We start from the raw sequence: 22,979 nt of genomic DNA, 5'->3' as shown, positions 1-22,979 counted from the left end.
GATGAAGACCATAAAGAGTCTCTTCCCCACCCACCTCTGCACTGTGGTGAGCGCAACTTTAGACCTGCTGCAGTTTTCCTACAGGCCCAACATTGGAGAAGAGGATGCTGTCATCTACCTGTTTTAGCGGGTGCTCCTCCACCTAGAGACCGTTGGGAGTGCTGTGAGAGTCAGGTTCTTTGAGTTCTCCAGCGCTTTCAACACCATCAGACCGGCACTGCTGCAGGGGAAGCTGCAGGGGAAGCTGGAGGACATGGCAGTGGATGGACACCTTGTTGCCGGGACCATTGACTACCTCACTCACTCAGTACATGAGGCTCCGCAGCTGTGAGTCAGAGGTGGTAGTCTACAGCACTGGGGCCCCGCAGGGTACTTTCCTGTCACTATTTCTTTTCACCCTTTAAATCGCGGATTTCACCTACATCATGGACAGCTGTCATCTCCAGAAGTTCTCTGACAACTTAGCAATTGTGGGCTATCTGTCTGAGGGGAATGAGTACCAGTCGGTCATCATGGACTTTGTGGACTGGTGTGAGTGCAACCACCTGTGCTTGAACACCGGTAAGACAAAGGAGATGGTGATCGACTTCAGGAGGACACCACCTAACAACAGTACACATCCAGGGGGAGGACATCGAGACAGTTAACAGTTTTAAGTACCTGGGTGTTTACCTCAACAATAAACTGGACTGACCTCATAACACAATGCTGGAGGCATGGGTGTGGAGGGGCTGGCTGTAGATGACAGTAGTCGGGGACAGGGAGGAGTGTCTGTTGGGCTGGAGATGTGTGAAAAGGGGGGAGCAGGAAGGGGGGCATAGGGAGTGGGGGGAGAACTAATCTTGATATGATAGCTCGATGAGACTGGTGGAGGTAGGTCCACCTCAGTTCTGGTGCTGCACTGTGATGAGGGAGTGTCCTTCCCACTCAGCACTTAGTTAACATCTAGTTGCCTACTGACCTGTGTAGGCAACTACACACCTGTATGAAGGTTTTATAGTATGTATGGACAAAATCATCTACACCTCTAGTCGAACCCATCTACATGTTTACGTCTTGCGGGGTTTATGTGTTGTCTGACACATAAGCAAAGTTTCTCGAAAAAAAATCCTCCAAAGGTCAACCTCCGTCCTTTATTTCTATAAACTAATACTTTTTTCATTAAGACAGCAAATCATCAACTGATGTGACATGGGAATGTTTGCAACTCACCATCTGGAGGTCATCAATGCGACTGTTGACTCCAGCCAGCATCTCCTTCCTCTCCTGGGGGGTCTCTGGGCATGGGTACAGAGAGGCCCGGAACCTGGAGGAGTTCATCCATCATTAGGTGGAGATTCAATTCAATTCAATTCAATTCAAAGATACTTTATTGATCCCCGAGGGGAAATTAGAATTCCAGTACAACCCATCCAAACATACATCATGACACAAGACAATGGGGGACGGGTCACCGAGGCTTTGCTGCCCACTCACAGGCGCTGCCCTTGCTAGATGAGAAAAGAGGCCACATTAGGTAAGTAGAGGAAAAAAATCATATTTCACACTTTATCCTTAGCAGGATACAGTTTGAGATATCAAAAAACCTCAGCACAAAGAAGCAACAAGTTGACAAAACAACATCATGCCGGGAACGGTGAAGGTGGTGTGAGGGGGTGCATATGTTTATCTTGAGCATGTGTGTGTGTGCAAGTGATTGTGTGCAAGTAAGTCCATGAAGCACTGTCACAGAGGCCATTGTCCTTGATGGTTCGTTGGAATGTTCATCAACCGGCCACACAGTTCTGAGCAGGTCCACAGGTGTCCTCAGGGAAGGGAGGGAGCAGAGGGAGCAGAGCGTCATGTTTACATAACTTCCAGGAGAAGTTGAAGATAGCCAGCCATCAAGGCCGTGCAGGGGAGCCAGATTCAGAAAAACAATAATTATTTGGGTTAGGCTGACTCTTAATTTTCCGTCAGCCTTGAGAGTCTCGCTGGTGCTTCTCAAAGGCGAATCCAAACAGCCAAATTCATGGTCTTTCTGCCAGATCCGAGCGAACAACTTTCTCCAAAATTTATCCCATTTCACCCCTGAGTCCAGGAACCGCAACCTGCCTGCGATCCTAAGGATCACATCCAGTCTGCGATTCAGTTCACGTAACATTTCAGTCTGAGTGCTGATCGCCCTGAAGATTCCATCACACGTGCCAGGCAGCCTTACAATAGCCAGAACAGCTGCTGACACTCCGAATTTCTCGAAAAAGCAGAAAAAGCAGAAATCCTGATATCAAACATCCAATTATATACACATCTTCCACATCCTCGACTGACATTATCGACCGACACACAATCCTCCACTTCTGCCAGGAGTCCATTGTGTATCCAGAGAAAAACGTCCAGTCCGGACAAGTTGGGCTCTCCTTCACCCTGTCTTCTACTCGAGAAAATTTGATCAATTGCATTGAGAGACCAGCTGACCAAATCCATAACTAAGAATGTGGAAGATTTGCAAAAAGAGGCTCCAAAGACAAGACAGAGCTGAAGCAGGGCAGATATGGGAGGGGGTGGGAGACTGAGAAAAAGCGTCCTCCTCCACCGAGAGCAGAAAGAAAGACCAGTTTCTGTGACCTTGTAAGTTATTCAGCATAGATGTGTAAAGCCATTTAAATGTAGTGCACTGTATTCTCTCCCAGTTTATCTTGTGAAAGACATAGAAAAAATGTAGAAGGAATTCATTTTTCTACAGAAAAGTTTCATTGAAATCAGTTTAAACCATTAGTTTCTCACTGTGTGACAATATATCAAACTAAGCATTTCCTGCTTTAGGTTAACTAGGATTACCTAAATTATTTCTGTTTGCTAAATGTCAGAATAATGGCAAAATTACAAATTTGGCTCAATCCTCCAGACAGAACCAGTCTAACTGGGTCAGGTTTGTAGGCCGCCTTGCTCATAGAACTTTCCAGGTCTGCCCACTAATGTTCTATGGGACTGAGATCAGAACCAAAAATATATACAGTATAGACCACCTGGATTTATTCTGATCTTAAAATGATCAAAAATAAATATGCTATGAATGCTTCTGTCCCTTTTTTCTTCCTTTCTCATCTTCAACTATGTGACAGTTATTTAATATAATTGTGTTTTTTTACTGCCCAAAAACCACTTAAAAACTGAGTCTAAACAAATCACTTTCTCAGTCAAAATATTGTTGTGTAATGATAAAAGTGGGCACAGTGGGATGATGTCACAGGGGGTGCGTCAAGGCGGAGGGCTCGGGGAGACTGTAGTCCATGACTAGCTTTGTCGCGGACACCAGGCGCACGTTGAATTGGATACTTTGTATGTTTGCAATGTGTCAGAAAAGGTTCCCTGGTGGTGGGAGCCAGTTGCCATTACTTCCTGAAGTGGCGCTGCAGTATAAATAGACACTGGGGAAGCTTTGTCAGACATGACAGCACCCACAAACCAAGTGGTAAGTCATTTTGCTCTCTGAACTCTGGGGTTATTTTAAGCAACAGAACAGTTATGAACCATTACAAAAGTGACATATTTTATTCTGACTGGTATTATGTCTTAAATGACCCATGTTTTGCTAAGTTGTGTCATGAAATTCACTTTAAAATTGCTTAATAGGGTGAAACTCTTCACCTGGCTGCGTATTGGTTTGGCAGTCGTTCAGTCACGACGAGGCAGGAGATTTGTGATTGCAAAATGTCTGTGTGGCTGTAAATGCATTTGTGCATTGACTGAGAAAAATTGTGGTATGGATAGGATACACCCTAGGTAAACATGCCCATTGGCGTTAACTAGTATGGAGGTATTTTGGGCCCTTATGAGAAAAACCCCCTCCAGCATGACAGCATGAGTAAGTCTTTGAGACACTTTTGGTTGAAAAATTTCAAAGTGTGGTATGGATGGGATACACTTGTTAGAATTATGATTATTGATTAATTAATCTTTATCAATAATTATAATTAAAAATCATAATTTGACTAAATTAATTTCTTAACCAAAATCCTCATTTATGGATCGAGACCAGAGATGTCTTCTGGTGTTGTAATTGTGGCTCAACGCCTATGATAATTACAACCGTTAAAAACTCAGTAATAATAAATAACTATTACCAGAGATGTCACTGTTTAATCGACCGTTTCTGCCGAAACGTGTGGAACTTCAACCTTATTTTGACTGACGAATCACTCTTGCACAAAATAAACACAAAACGCCTTCTGTTTATCTATGTGAACATTTATTAAATCACAGCCCTGATACAATCCGCTCTTCCGATTTAATAATCTTCACCTACTCAAACATGCAAAGTTCTACACAAAAGGGGTAAAATATCTAACTAAACAAAATAAAGCAAAACAGCAGTGTGGTATCAAACCAGCAGTTATGGCAAAATGATAATATGACAAAGGGATGTGGTGGTGAGTGGAGGTTGGGAGCGGAGCTCAAACTGCAATTCAGTCATAAAACATCCCCCAACTCCGCGCGGGGTGAGCACACAAAGCGTTATAAAACTTTTGGCGGCAAGCTAGTAGGCAGTAAAGTTCAAGACAAAGAAAATGGTGAATTTCACCATGAGGTTATCAAAACAGTCCAGTCTCACAGCGCACCTGTGCTTGCTCTCAGGTGGTAAATAACCCCGCAAAGCACACACAAAGCTGGGTAGCACAGTGGCTTCCAGACATCCAACACGGCACATCAAAGTTTCAATAAAAAGGTTGCATGCACATATAATTCAGAACACATTAGATTAAATGGCGAATCTAATCGCACTAAAACCTCCTCTACCCTGCCCAGACTTTCTATGAAATAAATAAAAATAAAGGATGGGTTTTACTTGTCGTTGTCTTCCTTCTGAGCAGAGTTGAAGAGAGGAAAAAAAGTTGGAAGTTAACTTCAGGAAGAGCGGTCAATCTTCGTCCTCTGGCCTCCTTGGCGAAAGGGGAAAATATGATCTGACCGTCAGGAGTCGACTGGACAAAACAAGGTGGCGATCCGTCTCCTTGAAACTCCGTGTTTTTTTTTTGTTATGTGTTAAACTCGCGTCTTCGATCGGCAAAGTGAAATTTATGGCCTTCTCATTCCAGAAACCTCAGTTATGAATTTTTCGTTGGCCAACAAAGGAGAATAAATGAAATCCACTCGGGACTCTTCTCCAGATGATGCTTGAGTTGCGTGGTCACCACGTTAAGGTCTCCAGCTGAAGGCGAGTTTTCAAAATGGGCGCCTTCCTATATAGTGTCTTGTGACGTCAGCCTTGGGACGCCCCGTCATATCAGCCGCGGTGCCTGCCGGGATTTGTAGGAACAGGCTATCCTGCAGTACAAAATGGCCGATGACGTTGAAAAAGGCATAGTGGCGTCCAGCAATGTCCAAATGGTCCAATATTCAGCAAACAAATGGTCTGACATTCCCCCATAGGTTCAAAGGGTGAGATGAATCGCAGTCTTTGAAGCTACTGGGACCATTCTGTCCTTTGCTGAACAATCAGGGATCTGTGGCTGGGCAGAGTAGAGGTCAGCCTGGGCAGGGCTAAACTCTGACTAACTCATACCTTTCTATGTTGTTCAATGAGAAAATACAGGACAATACATTCACATCGTCATTACATTCTTTTGGTCATCAGCTTTTGGTAACCTTGAGTCATTGGCAAAGGTGGTGCTATGAACCGTGGGGGAATGAATGTGAGGGAATCAATCCTGACCTGTAAACGCTTAACCTGCCTGTATGCAGTGTGTAATCTTAAAAAAAACCCCGAATGTTTAAAATTAGCTCTTCCAAATGATGATGGGTTTTAATATGACTCCTGTCTCTAAACTATCTAGATGCGAAAAGAGGGAGAAAAATAATTTAATTGCAGTACCTAGGCTATAAGCCAGGTGTGTTTGTGGAGGTTGCAAGGTGTCTGCTGTGGTGGACTTAGGATTTTCTCTAATAAGTTCAGCAGAACTAGGCCAGTAGGTATTTGTGCCTCGGTGGGGCTGTCTACAGATGAACCAACCTCCTTTAATAAGATTTTGCATGAAATCTCTGGGAATGTGTGTGTCCATTACATCATTCTTAATCACTTTTGTGAGGTCTGCTGTGCATGCAGAGTGTTAATGAAAATTATTGTGCCAATTTACAGTTTAACACTGTGTCCTAGAAGGTACTTATACTTTTAACTGTTTCTGTTGAAGAAAGTTGTTACTGGTTAGTGCATGTTAGTGTGAGTTTATGAAACATGCACCTATTTAACTAGTCCTACGCATTGGTCTCTCCTTTCCCGGACATGGAGACAAGCTCTGTTCTTAGGGAGGAGAGTTCGATGTAGAACTTCATCTGGTTCAGCAAAAGAGCAGCAGCTGGGATAACGATGTCATTTGGTGCAGACTTATTGAAGCTGCATGTCACAGTTAGGAGGAATTTTTTTACCTCCTGCTAATTTTGGAGCTGGTTCGACCCAGTTGGTCCGAAGGTGGAACCAAGGTAATGTAACCATCCTTCGCTGAAGCGGAGGTTGACTGATTGGCTGGGATGGCTTAAACTGGCAGCCGGTTAAACATCCTTTGATGTAGACCTGGGTGTCGTGAGACGTTGGAGGCCAGTACGCCATCTGTTGGAGGGTGTGGAGTGTGGCTTTGTAGCTCCTATGGCACCCCACCGGAGAGTAATGGGCGTAGGAGAATGTGATCCCCCTTCGGTCTGTTGTAACCATGCTGAGAGCATGGGAAAGCTGTTTTATGCCAATCTGCACACTGGAGGTGCATACTCTGTCTGTCTTAAGGAGAGGGCGGAGCCCGTCTGCTAAAAGGAGTGTGTGGCTGTGTTGTGCCTCAGTTACGAATGGGGTCTTTTTGGCACAAGCGGTCATACAGCTCTCTAATGGTTGATGAATTTCCCAGCCAGAATGCTAGTAGCACTTCTGGTATGAACATGGTTTCCAGGTGTACACCTTCCACCACTTTGGGGTTGTAAGTGTTCACACCTGGGTTCTTTAAAGAGCCAAGCAATGCATGACTGCATCTGGCAGGCGTTTTCTGGATGGCTGGGTGCAGCTGTGTCTCAGAGGTGCACATGACCGGCTCTGACGAGGGCCTGAGAGGTTCTTTGGGCTCCTCTAAGCTGGTGACCTGGTTGGTCACAAAGTGTGGTTTGCTGCTTACACCCAGTGGGTTTTGCACCTCCGCCCGGACCCAGAGTTGGTCCTGGTGGCAATCAATGAGTGGGGCCAGCCTGTCCAGCAGGTCCTGGCCACCAAGAAAAAGCTCTTTTTTCAATGTGCACATATAGATGGGGTGCACCAGAGTCATGTCTTTGAGTGTGATGTCCAGTTCCACCCGACTAGTGATACCCGATTGGTCTTGGGTGTGGTTGGTGATGCTTACATCACAGGCTTTGACCTGAAATGGTTAATTGAAGGAGAGCATGGCTCTACTCACCTCCTCAAACATGATTGAGCACATCAGGTTGATCTCCGATCCTATTTTAAAATAGAAACTCAGTTGGAAACGTCCTCCTATCATGATCAGACAGTATAGACGACGTGCACGTCCATTTTGGTTCAGTTTACCTGAGAACCTTGGAAAGATGGTTTGGGGTGTTTCTCCTGGAGAGGTTCCAAGGGGTTCTTGGAGTTTCCCAGGTTCTCCCCATCCGATCAGGTAGACTGTGATGGCTGTGGAGACTGGGTCCACGCCTAGTCATGTTGACGGGAAGTTTGGGTCTGGTTTAACTGGAGGGTCGGCTTCCTGTTTCAAGGGTTGTGGGGGCGTGATGGCCTGATGTACTGCTTCTGTCACCATCTTACGTAAGGCCTCCTCCATCTCTTTCCCCATAATCCCTTCTGCGTGTCGGTTCCACCCTTTTCCATCTGGTTTACCTTTAGGCTTCACGTGATGGTCAGGTCGTCTGTTCGACCGGAAGTGGTCCGGCAACTTTGACTGTGGTTAGTATTCAGTACCACCCCCCCGGTCCAGCTCACCAAACCTACGTTGTTCCCTGAACCTGTTCTTCACATGGGTTCTGGTTGAAAGCATTTCCTGATCTTCCAACGCAAGGCTGTTCCTTTCTGCATGTATCCGTAAAACCCTAGCCTCGCCCTCTGGTCCCTTGGTTGGGTGAGCATGTGTTTCCCACGCCATCTGAGCATATTTGCGGATCTCTTGCATGCTCATGGTCTTGGTTCTGCAATACATAGTAACATCGTATCGCACACTTTCATGAAGGTTGTGGAGGAACAGGGATTTAAATGCATGTTCCTCCTCAATGCCGGGCGCATTGCGTCCTTGGAAATAAACAGCTCTCCAGCGCCGGTAATACTCCCTGGGTGCTTCGCTTTTCTTTTGCTGGATAGTGAAAGCACCAAGTGTGGCGGATGCCCGGTCCGTGTACACAAAATATTCTTCCCTTAAAGCTTCGCAAAGGGTTGAATAATGGTCTTGGACTGCAGGAGTCAGGCTCTCCATGAAAACTTGGATGCTCCTGGATGTTGTCTTCCAGATGAGCTTCAGTTTTTCCCGTGCTGATGGTTTGTACAAATGTAGGAGACAGCGTTCAACTTCCCTAAGATAATCATCAATGTTCGATTCTGCATTATCAGGGTCGAAACGCTCTATGTCTTTGGCCAGAGACTCAAGCTGGCGGGTACGCAATCCACTCTCAGGGATTGGTGCCGGCCCATCTGAGTCATCATCGGAGAGTTCACTCCGGCTGCACTCAGGGTGTATCAGTGCATCACGCCTCATCCTCGGCGGAGGCAGTGGAGGCTGCTCACGGTACAACGGTGGGCCCTGTGCTTCCCGGACTCGGGTCCTGGGCAGTGGTTGAGAGCGGTAGGAACCACCTGAATCCCAGGGGTGGCTTTCCTGTCGCCTTGGCGGAGGTGAGGGATCGTAGAAGACCGTACTGCGAGTCAAGTTTGGAGGCTGCTCTCCTCTGAGCCATTATAGTGGGGTGGGGCACCGCACCACTGAACCTATTCTGACTACTTACACCTGTTCTTGCCTCGGTGGATGTATGGGGAACCCCATGAGCCTGGAAAGGTAATCTCTGGAGAGCAGCTTCTACATCCTCCATATCTGACCTGCAGGTTCTCTCAGGGTTTTGCCAGTGTGGCTCACCTTCAAAGGTTTCAACCTGTGAGGTGGGTTTCGGTTCGGTTCCCCATTCCTCCAGGGATGGGTGGGTGGCATGGCTACCCTCTATTGTCTCCAATCTATTTCCAACTTCTGTTATTTCACCTCTAAGGACATCCACCGTCTGCAAAGTATCATTCAGCTCGAACTGCAGTTTAACACGCTGGTCAACTTCCAACATCAACCTTCGCTAATATAACAGAGTGAGCTGTCCTAACACATCTGAGACCCGTCTGTCCTTTGGTGGGTTTTTGATGACTTGGAACAACTCCTGAATCCTGGCTTCACATTGCTCAATGCCATAATCATTGAGACCTTTACACTCCTCTGGGGACAACAGAATCAATGACCCAATCACCTCTTGTGCCTGCATTCCTATGGGGTCCTCCACCATACACACAGCTCCAGCTGCAGTCTGGGATGTTCCCTCCATCTTTGGCCCAAAATGCACAATGCAAACACACAAAACTGTTTATCTATGAACCACCACTAAAGAAATTAGCAGCAACGCAACAGACTGAGTTGTTCAGTGACCAATGATTGCTAATTTAATTAGCAGCAGCACAAACAGGCTAGGCTGTTCTATGATTAAAGGATTGCTAAAGTAATTAGCAGCACACAACAGGCTAGGCTGTTCTATGATTAAATGATTTCTAAATTAATTAGCAGCACACAACAGGCTAAGCTGTTCAGCTAGCTGTCTGATTCATATATGTATCTTCCAGGTGTATGGGTTTGCTTAAAATGGGCACACAGGTTTGACCATTCAAACCGATTTGTGTTGTCTATGCTTTAGTGGGAGTAATCAAGCCAACACACACAAAAAGGGAAAGAAAGAAGAGAAAGAATTTGAAATAACCCAAAACTAAATTCAAAATAAAATTTTTAAAATGGAAAAACGTAACTAAACATTCAATGCTGTTCTTAGCTTCAAATAAATGTTAGTGCTCTCTAATATGGATCACCTACCTTCTAGTTAGACAACTAAATTAGTTTTATGAGTCAGATCAAAACTTGCTTCACACAATAAAACCCAGCAAAAACGCTTACATTTGATCCAAAAGTGGTAATGAATGATCTGTAACTTCAACTTTCAACTTTAAGTTATGCCCTTTTGATCATAGGTTATGGAATTATCTGCCTGTGTTAATGAATTGAGTGATTAAAATCAAAGTAGGAAATGCAATTTTCACTAGTGACCACCAGATAGTACAGAGTGCAGGTCTGCGGTTTGGGAAATTAAGCTGCCACTGCAATTTTATTAAATGGCCATCAGATATAGGTGTTGTTCTCTACCTGACTGGGATAATGTTGGTCACAACTGTAATTACGCCCAGCGGACACTGGGGCAGGTCTGCTGCTTATCAGCACTGGTTCTCGGCAGCTGATGCAGCAGGCTGGCCGGCTGGAAATTAACTTAAAATGTTCCCCAAGTTAAACCAACTTTCACCTTGCATCCACAACAAACACCTCTGAAAGATTATTTTATCCTCTGCAGCAGAACTTAGCAAACTCTAGTCAAGATATCCCCTACTCACGAACGCTTTCTGCAAAACTCAAAAATCTCACAATAAAACGTCTAGTTAACGGAGATCACAATTGTTTATTCTGTGCAACAGAATAAACAATTGTGATGTCTGTCTTTTTAAGGCCCACCAAGGGACGCCATATGTTAGAATTATGATGATTGATTAATCTTTATCAATAATTATAATTAAAAATCATAATTTGACAAAATTAATTTCTTAACCTATTAGCCTATTAGGTTAATTGGTCTCTCAAAATTGCCCTTAGGTGTATGAATGAGTGTGTGCATGGTTGTTTGTGTGATGCCCTGCAATGGACTCGCGACCTGTCCAGGGTGTACCCTGCCTCTCGCCTATAGACTGCTGGAGATAGGCACCAGCTCCCCCGCGACCCACTATGGAATAAGCGGTAGAAAATGACTGACTGACTGACTGACTAATTTCGTAACCAAAATCCTCATTTATGAATCGAGACCAGAGATGTCTTCTGGTGTTATAATTGTGGCTCAACGCCTTTGATAATTACAACCGTAATAATTAATAACTATTACCAGAGATGTCACTGTTTAATCGACCGTTTCTGCCGAAACGTGTGGAACTTCAAACTTATTTTGACTGACTAATCACTCTTGTACAAAATAAATACAAAACGCCTTCTGTTTATCTATGTGAACATTTGTTAAATCACAGCCCTGATACAATCTGCTCTTCCGATTTAATAATCTTCACCTACTCAAACATGCAAAGTTCTACACAAAAGGGGTAAAATATCTAACTACACAAAATAAAGCAAAACAGCAGTGGGGATCAAACGAGCAGATATGGAAAATGATAATATGACAAAGGGATGTGGTGGTCAGTGGAGATTGGGAGCGGAGCTCAAACTGCAATTCAGTCATAAAACATCCCCCAACTTTGCGCGGGGTGAGCACACAAAGTGTTATAAAACTTTTGGTGGCAAGCTAGAAGGCAGTAAAGGTGAAGACAAAGAAATTGGTGAATTTCACCATGAGGTTATTATAACAGTCCAGTCTCACAGCGCACCTGCGCTTGCTCTCAGGTGGTAAATAACTCCGCAAAGCACACACAAAGCTGGGTAGCACAGTGGCTTCCAGACATCCAACACGGCACATCAAAGTTTCAATAAAAAGGTTGCATGCACATATAATTCAGAACACATTAGATTAAATGGCGAATCTAATCGCACTAAAACCTCCTCTACCCTGCCCAGACTTTCTATGAAATAAATAAAAATAAAGGATGGGTTTTACTTGTCGTCTTCCTTCTGAGCAGAGTTGAAGAAAAAAAAAAGTTGGAAGTTAATATGCGTCCACAGTTAACTTCAGGAAGAGCGATCAATCTTCGTCCTCTGGCCTTCTTGGTGAAAGGGGAATATATGATCTGACCGTCAGGAGTCGACTGGACAAAACAAGGTGGCGATCCGTCTCCTTGAAACTCCGTGTTTTTTTTTTGTTATGTGTTAAACTCACGTCTTCGATCGGCAAAGTGAAATTTATGGCCTTCTCATTCCAGAAACCTCAGTTATGAATTTTTCGTTGGCCAACAAAGGAGAATAAATGAAATCCACTCGGGACTCTTCTCCAGATGATGCTTCAGTTGCGTGGTCACCGCGTCACGGTCTCCAGCTGAAGGCGAGTTTTCAAAATAGGCGCCTTCCTATATAGTGTCTTGTGACGTCAGCCTAGGGACGCCCCGTCATATCAGCCGCGGTGCCCACCGGGATTTGTAGGAACAGGCTCTCCTGCGGTACAAAATGGCAGATGACGTTGAAAAGGGCATAGTGGCGTCCAGCAACGTGTAAATGGTCCAATATTCAGCAAACAAATGGTCCAACACACTCTAGGTAAACATGCCCACTGGCGTTGACTTTTTGTCTGAAAAAATGTCAAAGTCCAGAGCTCCAGCATGACAGGGGGGCTGGGGTTGGCCTGCTGTGCCCCCATAGAAATGCACTCAAATGCCCCTTTTCCACTGGCTCGATTTGGCCCGACTCGGCTCCACTTGGCCCGCTTCACGAGCATTTCCATTACTGTTATTTCAGTACCGGTACCTACTTTTTTGGTACCTCTTTCTGCAGGCCTAAGCGAGGCCGAGTCAGTACTGTACGTGACGTGAAAAAACGGCTGTTCGCTGACTGGCCGTGGGTGCGGCCAGCCGTAAGAGTCAACCAGCGTAAAAAAACAAACAACTATTTTCAAACGTGCATTCAAGCGAGTGAGAGAAACATATGATAGAGTCCACGAAGTTATGTGGAAGCATCACCCCTTGGAGCAACGATGCAGTGCAAGCTTTTCTGGCGGTCATAGTAAACTGCAATATTCAGCGGCACCTGGATGGTACGACAAGGAATGAAAACATGTTTGCTGATGTAACTGATCAAGGCCAGACAAGGTTTTCACCGCACATCGCTTTAAAGCCGCACCTCCAGGAGGTGTTCCCTTCAGTGGAGTGAAATGCAGTCTATGGAAATGCAACACACAACTTGCAGAGCCGTGCGGAGCTGTTCCGAGCTGGCCAAATCGAGCCAGTGGAAAAGGGGCAAAAGCTATACTGGAGCCACCCCTGTGTTCCAGCTTTATGACCCTAACAAGAAGCTATTGCTTCAGCTGATGCTTATTCCTATAGGTTACATATGGGTTAGGAGCAGTGATGCTACAAATAAATTTAGAGGTTTGTCACCCGTTGCTTACACCTCCAGATCACTAACAGACAAAGAACATTGATATGCACAACCGGGAAAAGAGGCACTTGCAGTGACGTGAGCTTGTGAGAGATTTTGTGATTTCATCCTCGCGCTACACTTTGAAATGGACACAGACCACAAACCTCTAGTAAGTCTACTTGGCGGCCAGGCTCTGAACTCACTGCCATCCCGGATCCAGAGATTCAGGATGTGTTTGATGAGATACTATCACAAGCACACCAGGAAAAAACCTCACAACCACCGACACACTTGAGAGTGTGTCGGTGGTTGTGACTACCTCCACTAAACAGAGGTGTTACAGAGCGGACTGTGACCTAATGGAGGATACTTACACCTATTCAGTTCAGTTTAATCTATATAGCGCCAATTCACAACACATGTCGTATCAGGGCACTTCACAAAGGGCCATCTATGTTGAGTGTGTGCTGGAGAATCTTCCAACAAGTGATAGATATCTGGCTGAGCTCCAGACATAGTTGTGTGAGGACAGCGTTTGTTCTCAGGTCATGAAATACTGCATGGAAAGTTGGCCAGACCGAACCAGCTGCAAGGACCAGTTGAACATTACTGGCATGAGAGGGCAGTGCACAACAACGTGCACAACAAACGTCTTCCGCATGGCACAAGATTAGCAATACCTGTAAACATGAGACATGAGCTGCTTGAGAAAACACACGAGGGTCACCAGGGTTGGTAAAACGCAAAGAACGTCCTGGCCAGACAGTGTGGTGGCCTGAACTGAGCAGCCAGATAGGTGAGCTTGTTCAAAAGTGCAGAGAATGCATCAAAGAAAGAACAAACTCGAAAGAACCACTAAAGGCAACAAAACTCCTTGACAGACCCTGGCAAAAACTGGGTGCACATTTATTCACTTTGAGAGACAAGACCTATTTGTTAGTGGTAGACTATTTTCCAAATATGTTGAAATAGCACAGCTCAGTCCAACAAGATCCACTGATGTCATTCATCTTCACAGCATTCCAGAGACACTTGTTGATACACTGTGGCAGTGCACTGTGGACCACAAGGGACATTGAGGAAAAATCGTCAACATCTCATGCCAATGCTGGACCCTGAATCTAAGGATGTGAATTAAGATGAGCACCAGTCCAAGGTGGACTCTTCAGCAGAAGCAAGCCCGGCTATTTCATCGCCAATGACTAAACTCCACACTACACCTGGGGTTATGAGAACAAGGTTAGGCAGAAGGATTACAAAACCATAGAGACTAAAGCTGTGAGGCAGAGGACATTCGTAATGTCTACATGTATATGGGGTATAACAGTAAAGTTTGGATATGATATCACAATTTTATGGATAGGTGGGGTATGATTATAGAATGTGATTTGAGAATAAAAAAAAGAAGTAATCCTATAAAGTGAAGAACTGATCTTAAGGAAAGAAATTCAGGGGAAATGTTCTGGGTTTTGTTGTTTGGATAAGAGAGTGAAGCTACGGATAAAGTTAACTTTGAACTTAATGTAATGGGAATGTTGTGTAATGATAGAAGTAGGCACGGCGGGGTGACGTCATGGGGGGCGTTGCAGAGGGCTTGTGTAGATTATAGGAATGTTACGGCGGAAGTGGTTGGAATAAAAGTCTGAGTAGCCCAAGGAAGTCGTAGGTGCTGAACTATGAACATAAATTGATTCATTTTAGGCTGACAGAACCGAATCTATAATTTGTTCCTAATAAGAAGGAACTGAAAACTGGTAAAATCTTCAGTTTTCAATTCATCAGACCACAAGACATGTCTCCAAACATTAGGCTCTTTGTCTCTGTGTCCATTAACAAACGGTAATCTGGCTTCTTCTTCTCTGAGTGGCCTTTCAGCCTATGCTGGTACTTGTTTCACTGTGGATGATAACTCCTACCAGCTTCATCAGCATCTTCGCAAGGTTTTTAGCCCCGATTTAACCCAGATGTTGTGAATAAACCTATCAGAAGCTTACAGTCATAACATAATCATCCAGGGAACAGTTTAAAGGCATAGTAACCTCAGTTTAATGGAAACATCTGAATCTCGGGTACTAATACCCAATTGAGAGGAGCCACATCAGTGTCAGTGAGCAGTTCTTTAATGTCTCCCAGCATTCATGGCATCATTGAAGGACTATCTGAAGAAAACCTTCCAATCTGTATCTAAAGTACCGTGGATTTTGAACAATCCGATCATTCTGGGCAGTCTTTAATGCCAGATAAGACACAAATACAGTGTGAAGTACCCGAGGACAGCATCTCCTTCCTCCTAGCCACAAAGGAGTGACCAAAGGAGTCTCTAAGTGTCCAGCTTCTGAACATGGTTTGTATCCATTACACCCAGAGTTTAAATTCACATGAGCTGAAATAGATTGACACCTAAAGCCATGACTGCTAACAGTATAGAGGACAACTGATTACACTAACCCCTCACAGATCTTCTTCACCCTGTTCTTTAGTTGGTCACCCTGGAAGAAGATGATGAACACTGACTTGTGAACTTGGTCCCCCTGTAAAATAAAAAAAATTTAAAAAAGCATTATGGGTTAAAATCAATTGGTGTGGAGAATCTCTGCTGGATAATGTGTGCCTATAGTTTAGTAACAGTGTCAGCTGTTATGTTAGTGCTTTAATTCATTTTCACTGCTGTCTGAAACTCTTTGTGCTTGATGCTGACCGTGGTGGGGTCCTCCAAAGGGTCTTCAATCTCTGCCTTGCGTAAGAAGACATTACCGCGACACACCCTCCACAGCATCCGCTCGAAGGTGGGAATCCTCTCTCTGCTGATTACTCCAGCCACAAACCTGCATGAACAAATAGCACTGTTAGAGAAGATAAAGTCTATAAAAACTTTCCCAATGAAGTTCACAAATCTTCAATTTTTCTTCTGTAAGTTTATGTTTTCAAGTACCTATATTCCAAAACTCAGCTGATATTATGCTTTTTACCCTTCACAAAATGTGTGCGTGTCCAATTTGTAAATACAGTTTCTCACAATTTACAGACTAAATATGTAATCCTGGTATCATTTTAGGTTGGGGCCAGGAATACAAAGGACAAAAAGCACATCATCATTAGCTAAATTTAACATAAATAAATAGATGCTACAATTTATCAAACCTTGTCATTTCTTCTCTGAAGTCATGCATTACAAACATCCAGCATATAAGTGCTGGGAGGCCAAATACATTTATAAGGATGCTACCAACCCCTCAATGGTGCCACTGACCCTCTCGGTATAGGAGGTGCCACTGAGCCCCTCAGGGGTGCCACTGACTCCCGCAATATAGGGGATGCCACCAATCCCTACAGTGTAGGGTTTTCACTGACCCCCTCAGTATAGTGGTTGCCACTGATCCCCTCAGGGTTGCCACTGACTCAGACAATATAGGGGGTGCCACCGACCCCCTCAGTATAGGCTGTACCACTGATCCCCTCAAGTGTTCCCCTGACTCGTCTGTCTTTTATCACATAACAGCCTTGACATTATTAACCTAACTAGTTTTTCAGTGAGCTCTACATTCAACTACTTTTAGAAATCTTTAAGTCGGCACGTAATTAGGCCCGAGCAGGAAGGCCTGCAGGGGCCTATTGTAAGGCCTGCAAGGGCCTATTGTAATTGCTCCGTTTCTTCTTATTATTATTCAGGCGACAAATGAATTGCCTTTTTGATACATGTGGGCGTGGCAACGTCTCAAAATATGACTTCTTGCCATTTAAGAAGAAATTAATATAGCTCCTACAAGGAAAGTCACAGAAACCTGAACCCTTCTGAGATTGATCTGCCTCTGGCCCTGAACAATATTCACTGATCAGATGCTGACATCATCAAAGCCCCGCCCCCTGAGAACAGGAAATGTCATGTTTTCCTTTAGACAGTCAATTTTTGATGTTCTTAACCTAATCAATGAGAAACTGTAACAGATAACATGATAGTCTAAGACAGTTTTCAGTACTGACTGCTTTAGCTGGAGGGTGTGGCTATGATGCCGTGGCGAATTCTGATGTCACGCCACGGCCAAATGTTTGGCTCTAAATTACACATGCACGGTCCGATATACTCAAAAATAACTATGGTTGATCTTTGACAACACCCAAACAGGTCTATTGGATTACATTGGAATTTGGATCAACACTGCCCCCTAGGACACTTCAAGTGCTCTATCTCCCTCATACATCATCGGATCCACTTGAAATGTAGTATACATGATCATGACTTAATGATGGACATGTTGACACAGTCAATTGATGACATCACTTTAGCCCCGCCCATTAAGAAAAAAATTAGTGTAGCTTCCATCAGGAAGGTCCGATTTACTTCAAACTGAATATGGTTGATCTTTGTCAGCCCCCAAACAGCTCTATTGGATTACACTGAAATTTGGATCAATAGTGACCCCTAGGACATTTCAAAGCCTATATCTCCCTCATATATCATCGAATCCACTTGAAATGTAGTATACATCATCATGGATCAATGCTGAACATGTTGCCACAGTCAGTTCATGACATCACTTTAGCCCCGCCCACTAATAAACAAATGAGTGTGGCTTCCATCTGGAAGGTCCGATTTACTCCTAATTTTGAATGCTTCTCGCCAGACCAGAACTCTGCATGACCGAAGATCATTTGACATGTTGCTCACAGTCCTCCTTAGTGGCGACATTTGGAAATGAACAGTGGCCAAATTGGTGGCGTGCAGCTGGCGATGCCAGGCTCCCGCGGTCGTTGCACAGGCCGAGTTGCACTGAGGTGCGAGGGCCTTCAATGCTGCTTGCAGCTTTAATTCTATTTTTTCTTTACCGTGTTCTGTAGCACTTAGATTTGTTGTCTGAGTGCCAAGAATAAGATGTATGAGGGGGCTAGAGCCCTTGAAGTGTCCTAGTGGGCGCCGTTGAGCCAAATTCCATTGTAATCTAATAGAGCTGTTTGGGGGCTCACAGAGATCAACCATATTCAGTTTGGAGTAATTCGGACATTGCACGTGTAAATTAGAGCCAAACATATAGCCATGGAGTGACATCAGACTTCGCTGGCTACACCCTCCAGCCAAACCTGTCAGTTTTGGAGACCATGTTAGACCATCGTGTTTTCTGTCATTGGAGACAGATTAATTTTAATTAGGTGAAGGAGATCAAATATGGGCCACACTAAGTGAAACATTACACTTCCTGTTCTCAGGGGGCGGGGCTTAAATGATGTCAGCAGTTGACCATTGAATATTGTTCCAGTCATCATATGGATAAATCCCAGAAGGTTTTATGTGTTTGTGACTTTCTGTTTAGAAACTGAGAATTTTATGTTTCATGGCGAGAAGTCGGATTTTGAGGCTTAGCCACGCCAACATACTTTGACGTAGCAAAAAGTTTTTGATAACTTTTAATCACCAATGCCTTGAGACTATAGTCATTGATTTCGAAGTCTGTAAGTCAAAAGCTGTAGGAGGAGTTTGCTCAGATAAGTGGGCTAGAAACAGCAAATCTGGGGTCAAAATGGCAACTTCAATCCAAAATGGCCGATTTCCTGTGGAGTATGGAACAATGCTCCAAGAGACTTTTTTGTAGGTCCTGGGAAGTTACATATGTCTACCAAATGTTACAATCCTCGGTCAAAGCATGGCTTGGGACTGATTTTGTAAAGTTTTGTAGGGGGCGCTGTGGAGAAATTAGGCCACGCTCACCAAATATGTCATCAGATTTCTTTTGGGGACAGGACAAGGATCAATCGTATTGATTTTGTTGCAGATCAGATGATATATGTGGAAACTAGAGCCAAATGTATGGCCATGGCGTGACAACTGACTTTGCCGCGCTGCCATGGCCACGCCCTTTTATGAAAAGTCACTGTGCTTCAAACGAAGTTAGGCCCACTAGTTATTTGCCTTCTGACACACTTTCAAGTTGATTGGGTCAAGAGGGTCAGAGGCACCTTTGCAAGTGAAAAAAGTGACTTCCTGTTCTCAGGGGGTGTGGCTTTGATGATGTCATCATTTGACCAGATAGGATTGTTGGTGACCTGAGAGGGATCAATAATACCAGGTTTGGTCTATTTCAGTCAATTTATGTGAAAGTTATTGCTGTTGGAAATTTGTGGCGGGAAGGCTAACTTTGAGGCCTGGTCCCCCCCCTTCAACATGCTCAAAAACTCACAATTTTGATAACTTTTAATCCCCAATGCCTTAACTACATACTGACCAAATATGAAGCCGGTAGCTCAAAATCCCTAGGAGTTCGTTAAAGTTCGACATGTATGAAAAGTGAAAAAGGGCTAAAAATGACCCTTTGACCCAAAATGGCCGATTTCCTGTTGGTTTTAGGGCATACCCCCAAGAGACCTTTTTTCATGATTTGGGGGGATCTACCAATGTAGCAAATTTCAACTCTGTAGGACTTACCAGTTGGCCTATCTCACTTTAGAGGCGTTTGGCCACGCCCATTTTCAAATCCATTAGAATACAAAAATTTCTATTGGGGGACAACTTTCTCTGAAGTTTGGTGAGTTTTTGAATATGTTAAGGCCTCCAAAAAGGCAATTCATTTGCTGGTGAATAATAATAATAAGAAACACATTCAAATTACAATAGGCCTTCGCAGCGCTTTGCTGCAAGCAGCATTGAAGACCCTCGCACCTCATCGCAACTCAGCCTGTGCAGCGACCGCGGGAGCCTGGCATCGCCGGCTGCATGCCACCAACGATGACACTGCTTCATTTCAACACGTCGACACTAGGTGGCATTGTGAGCAATGTGTCATATGATCTCCGGTCATGCAGAGTTTTGGTCTGGCGAGAAGTATTGAAAGTTTTGAGTAAATCGGACCTTCCAGATGGAAGCTGCACTCACTTGTTTATTAGTGGGCAGGGCTAAAACAACATCATGAATTGCCTGTGCCAACATGTTCACCATTGATCCCTGATGATGTATACTACATTTCAAGTGGATCTGATGATGTATGAGGGAGATAGAGCACTTGAAATATCCTAGGGAACGCTGATGATCCAAATTCCAATGCAATCCAATAGAGGTGTTTGGGGGCTGACAAAGATCAACCATATTTATTTTGCAGTGAATCGGACCAGCATGTGTAATTGAGAGCCAAACAAATGGCCATGGCGTGACATCAGAATTCGCCATGCCATCATAGTCACACCCTCCAGCCAAGCCAGTCAGTACTAGACACGAACTTAGACCATCATGTTATCTGTCACTTGGGACAGTGTCATGTTGATTAGGTGAAGGGGATCAAACATGGACCACACTAAGTGAAACATGACACTTCCTGTTCTCAGGGGGCGGGGCTTTGATGATGTCAGCATTTGATCATTGAATATTGATCAGGGTGTCATATGGATCAATCCCAGAAAGTTTCATGTATCTGTGATTTTCTTTGTAGGAACAATAACAGTTTCGTGTTTTATGGCAAGACGTCAAATTTTGAGGCATGGCCACGCCCACATACTTTCATGTAGCAAAAAGCTTTTGATAACTTTTGATCCCCAATGCCTTAAGACCATAGTCATTGATTTTGAAGTTTCTAAGTTAAAAGCTGTAGGAGGAGTTTGCTCAGATATGACGTGTGTAAATGAGAGAAAATGGCAGCTTTGATCCAAAATGACCGACTTCCTGTGGGGTTTGCACAATGGGTCCAAGAGACTTTTTTGTAGGTTGTGAGAAGTTACATATGTGTACCAAATTTCATAAACCTTGGACAAAGCATGCCTTGGGGCTGGTTGTTTTAATGCTTCTAGAGGACGCTGTGGAGCAATTAGGCCATGCCTACCAATTATTTCACTGGATATCTGTAGGGGGCTGGACCAATATCAATCCTATTGAATTTGGTGCCTATCGGATCAAAAATGTGGAAATCAGAAGCAAACGTAATGCCTTGGCGGAAAGTCGGGCTTGCCGCGCCGTCATAGCCACACCCTCCAGCCGAAACTGTTAGTACTGGAAACCAACTTAGACCATCTTGTTATCTGTTACTGGAGACAGTTTCGTGTTGATTAGGTGACGGGGGTCAAATTTGGACCTTTCACAGTAGAACATGACACTTCCTGTTCTCAGGGGGCGGGGCTTAGATGATGTCAGGATTTGACCATTGAATATTGTTCGGGATCAGATGTGGATCAATACCAGAAGGTTTTGTGTCTCTGCGACTTTCCTTGTAAGAACTATAACAATTTAATTTTTTTTGGCGAGTTGTCCAACTTTGAGAACTGGCTCCGCCCCCTCAACATGCTCAAAAGTCACAATTTTGATAACTTCAGATTACCCATCCCTTCTGAGCAAACTGACCAAATTTCAAGCCGATCAGTCAAAATCTCTAGGAGTCCATTCAAATACCAAGGTTATAAACGGCAAAAATGGGGTCAAAATCGAAACTTCAATCCAAGATGGCCAACTTCCTGTTTGTTGTAGGACGTGGGTGCAAGAGAGTTTTAGGTAGTTCTCAGGTAGTTCTGCAAGTGTACCAAATTTCATTATTCTATGATAAAGTAAGTTCATGGTGGAGGCTTTTTTGAAAATTTCAGGGGGGCGCTGTTGAGCAATTTTTATTGCGACTTTCGCGAAACCCTTAAAATACATAAATTTCACACACAACTGATGGCTCTGCCAAATTTGGTGAATTTTTGAATATGTTAAAGCTGCGAAAAAGGCAATTAATTTGTTGCCTGAATAATAATAATAAACGGAGCAATTACAATAGGCCCTTGAAGAATTACAATAGGCCCTTGAAGGCCTACCTGCTCAGGCCTAATAACAGCACTGTTACCAAAAAGTGCACAGTAATAATGAATGCAAGATGTATTTAGTGGTAACTGCAGCTCAATATAGAATATCTGTGTATCTGTTAACACCTGAATCTAAACACCTGTGGGTTTAAGTGTGAGCGAGCGCGTTTGTGTATACAAGGTTTCTCCATAAAAATTTGCAAAAGCGAGTGTGAGGAGCCACACATCTGCACCCTGGAACGAGACAAACACAAAGAGGATCCAAGCCACAAACACCAATAGGCCCCCCAGACCACAGAAACCCCAGGAGAACCACTGCCAGGAGTACCGCAACCTCCTCAGAGAAGAGCAAGGGAGAGTCTCAGGGGAACCACCCAGCAGCCACAGTGCAGAAGCCCCAGGGAGCTGCAACAACGAACCCACTGGCCCTGCCGGCAGCAGTCTACGCCGAAGCAGATCCAGCCATGGACCCAGAGATCCAAGACCCCAGGACACATCACTTCCTAAACAGAGGTCCGAAAGAGACCAGGGCCCCAGACCCCTGGCAAGCCACAGCCGGGAGTGAGCCAGCATACACCAAAGCACCCTACCCTTCCACGCCACCCTCCATCCCGCTGCACCGATCCTCCCTCCGGACACGACAGCCAGCGGAGCAGCACACCGCCAAGCCCGCCCAACCATTCAGCTAACGCCAGCAGCCCCAGCCCGCAAGTCCATGAAAGAGAAACATGCGCCAGCCAGGTAACCAGGCCGGGCAGGCCAACTATTCCAGGCAGAGCACAACCCGCCAGCTACCTCAGTGCAGGCACAAGATATGATCCACGGCTCCACCCACCCGAACGTAGCCCGGAAGGAAGCATCAGAATCATCTGAAGGAAGCCACCACAGCACGCCAAACACCGGGCATCCCAC

The 22,979-nt window shown here is 44.6% G+C and overlaps 1 protein-coding gene across 7 annotated transcripts in view; it reads right to left on the bottom strand.

The window, feature by feature from the left end:
* Positions 1-22,979, bottom strand: part of LOC124874883 (V-type proton ATPase 116 kDa subunit a 1-like) — a 66,919-nt gene that overhangs the window by 36,278 nt on the left and 7,662 nt on the right. For all 7 annotated transcript variants that reach the window (XM_047376487.1, XM_047376489.1, XM_047376491.1 and 4 more), the window contains exons 7-9: positions 16,015-16,141; positions 15,765-15,847; positions 1,213-1,306 (exon numbers count right to left, since the gene is read on the bottom strand). In XM_047376487.1, coding sequence (XP_047232443.1) covers positions 1,213-1,306; positions 15,765-15,847; positions 16,015-16,141 — 304 coding nt within the window. The remainder of the gene's footprint in view (positions 1-1,212; positions 1,307-15,764; positions 15,848-16,014; positions 16,142-22,979) is intronic.

The sequence above is a fragment of the Girardinichthys multiradiatus genome, chromosome 10 (assembly GCF_021462225.1).
Source record: "Girardinichthys multiradiatus isolate DD_20200921_A chromosome 10, DD_fGirMul_XY1, whole genome shotgun sequence".
In the NCBI taxonomy this organism is placed as follows: Eukaryota; Metazoa; Chordata; class Actinopteri; order Cyprinodontiformes; family Goodeidae; genus Girardinichthys; species Girardinichthys multiradiatus.
The sequence above is the reverse complement of the archived record's forward strand: the minus strand, read 5'-3'. Positions and strand labels throughout refer to the sequence as shown.